The 7,638-nt window shown below is 39.3% G+C and overlaps 1 protein-coding gene across 1 annotated transcript; it reads left to right on the plus strand.

Moving 5' to 3' along the window:
* The first annotated feature begins 1,101 nt into the window (after positions 1–1,101).
* Positions 1,102–2,772, plus strand: pdcb (phosducin b). Its single transcript, XM_073476377.1, has 3 exons — positions 1,102–1,148; positions 1,889–2,037; positions 2,205–2,772. The coding sequence occupies exons 1-3, from the start codon at positions 1,103–1,105 to the stop codon at positions 2,718–2,720; spliced, it is 711 nt and encodes a 236-aa protein (XP_073332478.1). The 5' UTR covers position 1,102; the 3' UTR covers positions 2,721–2,772.
* Positions 2,773–7,638: the final 4,866 nt, after the last annotated feature.

Here is a 7,638-nt window from a genome sequence, read left to right on the forward strand (position 1 = left end):
CTGTGTCAAATTGAAAGTCAGCTGTTTACAACAGTTTATTGTCTTGTGTCCTGCTCACACACACATACAGAACTGAAACATTTACCCAAGACTGCATTTGCTCATGCTAGAACTAATCACTGCAAATCTCCATTTGTGGATTTGGGGGTCATGGAGGTGGCCACAAAGATCATCAACCCAGGTCAGCACCCTGACTGCACGCAGGGAGGAAGACTACAGTAAATGAAACAGTGGACATAGGCCAGGAGATACTGGATCTGCTTACGTCACACACATCTAATGACACCACAGACATTACAAAGCAGTGAGAGAAGAGTGACCACAGGATAACTTGTACTGAAAATGCATTGACCAAAGACACTTTATGCACAAATGATAACCAAGAATATAATATGAAACCTAAAAGAATAAAATGTGTTAATTTTCTTAATATATAAATATTCATAAAATGTGTTTAAAAAAACTACATATACAATTGAAATGCACACATCGTTCGTGTACACTTTTGTTTTGTTTTTATCTTTAAGGTTTCATGTTAGTTTCAGTTGCCTATCCCATCTGCCCCATCTTAAAACAACAGTGAGCAGGAGAGAGATCTGTTGCAGTTGAGTAATCCTCTTAGACTGCATTAATTAAATTAAGTATCATGAGACTAACTTTGTATCCAGTAGATCCGTCACAGTGCAAAGATTTTAAATCTGTAGCTTTAGAGTTGAGAACAAACCAGTTTTACAGACCATGAACACCTTACAGAAGTAACATTATTATGGAAATAGACAAGCGTTCTGCTTCAACGTATCATTATGAAGTAAATGTTGATTGTAAGATGTAATAGATATAGAATAATGAAGCCATCTGCATTTTCATTGGTTCCCTAAAAACCTCACGATCATCGTTTTTCCTGTGTTGTTGTTACTTGTGACTTTGCGGAAAACAGAAACAATCCAGTTGTCTTTGCAACAGCGGTGCCCTAGGGGATGAAAGTTTTCTGTTACCACTTTAAGCATCGAAAGCATACCGTAACCACATAACATGAATGACCTCTTTTACATTTACCAGTCTGACTGTCATTTTGTTGTCTTTCAGGGAGCTAACCAGAAAAATGTCTGACAGAGTGATTGACTTGGAAGAGACCGCAACCCACACAGGTGAGTCGAAGCATTGTTTTCAAACATTGCACGGTAACTGAGCTTCTTAACAACCTGGTGGTTTGTGCCTGTGCCTCATCGATCTAATGTTTAGTCATTGCCATTAATATTGTTTGCTTTACAAGTAGAAAAAAAAGATTGATCACATGTCAGTTGGCTCTAAACAGACAACAGAATGACCAGAGTAAAGTAGGTTACAGATCTGTGAAGATTTGGCAGTTTAACTGACGCTCTAATCTTCTTTTTCTTATGCAACAGTGGTGCAATTAGTGTGCTTCCAGGACGGTTGGGATGAAGCTTTAATCCCCAAATTAAAACGGGAGACAATGCCTACCAATGATTCATAGCTGCCTAGTCACTAAGCTTTAAATCATTCATATATATATTTATATTCATATCATTGATTATTTGGGGACAGCTGTGGCTCAGGAGGTAGAATGGGTCGTCCAGTAATCAGAAGGTCGCTGATTCAATTCCCGCTTCCCTTTGCTGCATGTCCAAGTATCCTTGAGCACGATACTGAACCCCGAAATTGCTCCTGATGAGCAGGTTGGCACCTTGCATGCCAGCCTCTGCCATCAGTGTATGAATGTATGTGTGAATGGGTGAATGTGACAAGTGTTGTAAAGCACTTCGCATGCCTCTGTCTGCCTTTATACTGGCTTACTAGATAGTTTGAGCATAGTTTCATAGTTAAAGCCTCATTAACTGAAAAAAAATACTATTTGCCTTCTCCAAAGGTCCAAAGGGAGTCATCAATGACTGGAGGAGGTTTAAGTTGGAGAGTATGGACCAGGATAACTTGCCTCCTGCAAAAAAGGAACTGCTGAGACAAATGTCATCCCCGAGCAGGCCGAAAGATGACTCCAGAGCAAACCTTAACCGCAAGGTAACACTGAAAACAGCAAAGATGGCAGAGTTTTTCTGTGATAGGCAGCAGACACTGTGCTTTGATTGAGATTTCTAGGCACTGAGCATTATGACACATGCTATATCACTCTTATAACCATTAGAAATGGCAAATTGTAATGATATTGTTTTAATGTCATTTTTCAGATGAGTGTCCAAGAGTATGAACTTCTCAAGGAGGAGGATGAGGGATGTCTAAAGAAATACCGAAAGCGGTGCATGCAGGAGATGCATGATAAACTCAGCTTCGGGCCCAAGTTTGAAGGTGTGCATGACCTGGACAGCGGAGAGGCCTTCCTGGAAGTCATTGAGAAGGAGCATTACAGCACAGTGGTGGTTGTCCACATCTACAAGATTGGGGTCAAAGGTTGTGAGGAGCTCAACAACTGCCTGGACTGCCTGGCCACTGAGTATCCCACCGTAAAGTTCTGCAGGATCGATGCTGTCTCATCCGGTGCCGCTGAGCGCTTCTCAGATGAGGTTTTGCCTACACTGCTGGTGTACAAGGCCGGAGAGCTGCTAGGGAACTTCCTGGCCTGCACGCAGCACCTAAACGAGGAGTTCTTCGCCACTGATGTGGAGGCTTTCCTCAACAGCTATGGCGTGCTGCCAGAGAAAGAGATGCCTGGTGCGGAAGACGAGGAAGAAAATGATGTAGAATAACAAGCTGCTGAGGAAGAAAGGAAGCTGTATAAAGACCTATGAAAGACAAGGCTGTGGCAAATAGACAAACCATTACATCTCCACTAGCTCACTAGTATTTGAGGAATGTTGTCTAAAGGAGAAATTTTACATCCACCAGCTGAAGAAACCTCAATGTCCCAGATATGGGCGCTCTCAGATTTGAGTGTTGATTAAAGTAAGGTGAGGAGATACAATGCTTATTTATTTATAAATCACAAATCCTTTCACCCCCACCACAAACAAAAGCCAAAACCAGCTTACTGTAAATTAAAGTAATTTCATTGTTTTATTTTGTAATGATAAGAAATATTACATGCTGTATGTTGTAAAAATGTAATAATTCAAATCTTTTTTTTTAGCATTTGATTAGTTTGATCTGTACACTAGTTATAGTTATAAAGTTATTTATAAATCCAGGGTTTGTACATGTGACATCCTTTAATGTGATACAATATTTAAACACATATCCATGAGGTCTCTGTGTTTTCTTGCCAAAAAAAAAAAAAACTTTAAAGAGATAAACAGAACAGAAACTCAGAGGATTTAAGAGGCCAAAGCACTCTGGATGTGGAAACATTTACATGTAAACATTTCTTCCGTTACTTACCCCTGTAGCTTCTTAAGCCAGTGAGGTGGGAGGTGCATGCTGTGTCTGGAAAAAACATCCACATGCCTCTGACATTTCACCGTCACCATCCATGTCTGTGTATTTTTGATTGTGAAAGCAGGAGAAAGTCATGGGAATACACAAAAAGGAAAGCGTGGGTCTTGGGTTTTCTTAGTGTGGTATGAATAAGGCAAGTCCCTGACTCGACATGATGGTTAATAACGTCATCGTCATATTTGATTTGGGATGTGGTTACCATTTAAAAATGTGCACTGGGAAATTATGAAATATAACCTAATATACATGTTGTCCAGAATAAACTAAGAATAAAAGGACATAAGATAGTAAAGTTTTGATTTGCATTTTATTGATATATGATAGTAGAAGTTCTGCTTCACAAATTTTCACAAATCTGACATAAAGTGGTGATTAGGGAGCTTTAAAGGAGCACTATGTTACAGTTTGTATTAATCACCTTTTAATTGGCCATATGTGAGCAGATTGTAATGCAACGTGAAAAATTAGACCTTCCCTGTCTGTCTCTGTTGAATATACAAGCCTGTAGATGATTTGTTGAAGTCGTTTAATGCTGCTGGACTGGATTTCTGAAGTACTTGAGTTTGATTTTCCGTGATAGTCCAAAGGACGTGACTTTATGCACGTTCTCCAGTACCTTGTCTTAGTGCCAGAGAGCAACAGTAGCTAACATTAGTTTAGAAATTGAGTCCGCTAACATAAACTAACAACCAGCTTCTAACACAACCTTTGAAGGTACTGGTGGGTGGATTTTTTCACCTTTGGACGGGGTCAGGCTTATCATTTCCCCCTGCTTCCAGTCTTTGTGCTCAGATAAGCTAACCCGCTGCAGGGTATAACTATATATTCAACATACAGATGTTTATCTACCTCTTGGCAAGAAAGCAAACAGGCATATTTCCAAAAATGCCTTCCTCTGGTCTTAAATGCGATTCCTTCTCACAGATTGAGCGTTGCAAAACTCACCACTTCGATCACCACCATTAGCTTAAGATTGTTACAGGAGATTCAGCCAAGAATGAGGTTCCACCATTCAATTGCTGTCTTTAGACCACCAACAACAAAATCTAGAGTCCAGAAGGGGGTCCTTACTTAACCCCTCTGTTTTTGAGGAACTGTCTTATGCTTTTATACAAACAAAGTCCAAAACTTTGACTGAACCTCAGTTTTCATAATGACTGTAATTTTAGGAATATTGCTAAACATAGCAACTAAAAGGACATATATCGCATCTCTACTTTTTCACATGAATTCTGCAAGAATCCATATCATCACACATCAGTGTTCAAAAGAGAAGCACCAAGGTAAGAAAACTGCAAAATGCACACATGCAGGGTTACATACCACTGCAGAGGACGTCTCTCTTCCCTCCTGTTGAAGCAGGCTATCACATGTTAAATAACCTCATCTGTTGGTGTTGTAACTCAGACTTGACTCCCATGTGACCCCAATAGGCTGCAGGCATGCCAAAACCACAACATAAAAGCCGGTTAGGATTTTCAGTAAAGACTTGCAATACTAACCCACAATTTGATATGTCATGCATTAAATTGAGTTGCCTCCTATCTGCAGAAACTGCCAAACACATTACCACAAACACATCCACTGCTACTGTAGGAAACAGGCTTGCAACAAAGGCAGCTTGTTGGCTCCAGGTTTCTATATTATCAACATACAGTAGAGCCAGTTCAACTTTGTCTTTTTTAAAAACTTGCTGAGTTATATATCTTGAATCTCCCGGCAGTCCAGAGTCTGACAATAGCTATTTGATAATCAGGACAATGGCCTGAATAAAACGTTTCCATTGTACTTTTCTGCAAATCATAGATACGTTAAATTTGTATGTTTCATACATATTATATCAACATTTCTACAATACCTTTCACATCATGTGTCGATCAGCTGACCACTGTCGGAGACAACTGTTCGCTTACCATTTGAACCAGCAACCATCAGGACATTTTGCAGCCATATTTGTGCAAACAAGACTGGGTAATTCCAACATATCTGTGGTTTGCAGAAATGTACTATGCAAACATTTATTCTGGCAATGGTGTTGTTTATTGTTGGCTTTCTGCTTCTTTTTCTATTCAGCTGAATCAACACTTGTTGCAGCCTCACTTTTATCATGCTTAACAGTCATAATGTCAGATAGCAGCATGTAGGGGTATGAAGAGTATTATTTGATGATGTGTAGTGCAGACATATCTCCTGAGATAATCAGGCCAATCGTTTTAAAGGATTAAGGTTGTAGCTTTGGTAGTAGTGATTTTATACCTGCTCAGGTCCAAAGACAAAAGAAGGGTTATGGTCATCACAATCAGTTCAACTCAAATAGATTTATTGGCATTCATTTTTCATGAATAATGTTGTCAAAGCATCAAAATAAAAACATTTGTCCAAATATTTGCATAGTTCACTACAGTGACCTCTGTTAAATTAAAAAAACATGGGGTTATGCACTGTACGACAGCTTTACACCTTTGCGAAAACACCTCCAAACACATCCCAAGGCGTCTACCTTTAAGTGGTTTGATGTTGGTAAATTCCAATAATCTCTGACATATTGCCTGCAAAGGTGCACTTGATTTCTAATTATTTAGAACTGGAGAGCGAGTTAACTGTGACACGCTAACACATATTTCTCTGAGGATATACATGTGTCTGTGTTTCCACAGTACCGCATCTGGCACAGCTTGCATACCCTCTAGCGGGTAACACCTCACTTTCACACAGTAGCGTGCCTGAGATTTATCAAAACCTTTTGGATACCTCCCACTAGACTTTTTTTTTCTGAGGACAAGAGGTTTTCCTGCAGGGCCCAAACATGTCAGCCAGACTGGTTGCTGTGGACCTAGACTAGCATTCACTGTAACAATGTAAAAAGAAAAAAAAAAGTATGGAATTGTTTCTGTTTATTTTACAGATTTTCCTTGTGTTTTTGAAATACAAAAAATATCCATAAAATTTAATAGCATGCCCAATGTAAAATAACTGTAACTGTGAATTACCATAAAAATGTCAATTTTTTTAACAGAAAATGACTTACTTTGAAATGTTCAATTCAAGGTTAATACTGTAATTATGTTTGTTAACTTCGATAAAATTTGCGACAATCAACACTAAAAGAAGTATTGATTCTAAAGTTGCATTTACAAGTAAGAATTTTCTTTACGGAAGATTACTGTTTTTTTTGTTTTACGCCCCTTGCTGCGAGAATATTGCCTTTTTTTAAGATTATTTTTTCTAAATTGTGAGTGGTAGCCAACCAGTCAAAACATCTTATTTTGACTGTTCCTGCAGTGCATGTGAGCCACCACTGGCCACCACTGGGGATAGGCCTATGAGCCTCAGCCATACTTGTACAGTATATGTGGCATTCAAGGACTTGCAGTGAGTGACATAGAAACCACTTTTAGAGCAAGGGTTAAGAGATACAGATACACTTCAATATGACTCATCTTTAAGGTCAGAATAAACAATTAACCATTAGCCAGTGATAAGGCGTGTTTTGCCTCAATATTCAACATATTCATCACCAGTGCGTGGACTTCTTCTAAGAAGCTGGTTATCTTTGTGAGTAAAATAAAAAACAGTTCTTGCGCATTTCAAAACGCATTTCAAACTCTGTGAACTTGGAACAGGCACTTGGCCCAGTGCATGATCTGACTCATCACCGATGTTTACCTCAATGTTTACCCCCACAGTGACCACCTGATCCCACCCCCATTTCTGACGTTGTAATCCTGTCTCTTTGTTTACACTGCTCCGCTAATTGGAGAACTTTTGTGATTTTTGTGTTTGGACTCTTGGAAAGCCCAGCTACCACGCTCTAGTTCACCCAAATAAAAAACAATTTCACTGAGGTGATGTCATGACATGGCAGTGGAGGCACACATGGCCCCCGTGACCAAATATGGAGAGTGGAAGTGGGCGAGATGACATAACTACAAACTGTGCTCATGAACGTATTTTAAGTCATCGTGTTTAGACATTTGTAAGATCCTTGTGACTCATTATTTTTAATGATGAAGTGATGGTGTAAATGTTATCATTTGACTCATTTGCAGCAGATGAAAATAAGTCTTCTGAGAAAACAAACAGCTCCTTTTCATATGAGTGGAATGAGTAGGCGTAAGGACACCACACATCAACACAGAATACTATTATCACTAAAACAAAGGTGGAGTGAGCAAACTGTTAAAGCTAACTAGAGGGGCGATGTGAGATAAGAGTCAGGGGTATGGGGATGAG

Source organism: Pagrus major, chromosome 11 (genome assembly GCF_040436345.1).
Source record: "Pagrus major chromosome 11, Pma_NU_1.0".
In the NCBI taxonomy this organism is placed as follows: domain Eukaryota; kingdom Metazoa; phylum Chordata; class Actinopteri; order Spariformes; family Sparidae; genus Pagrus; species Pagrus major.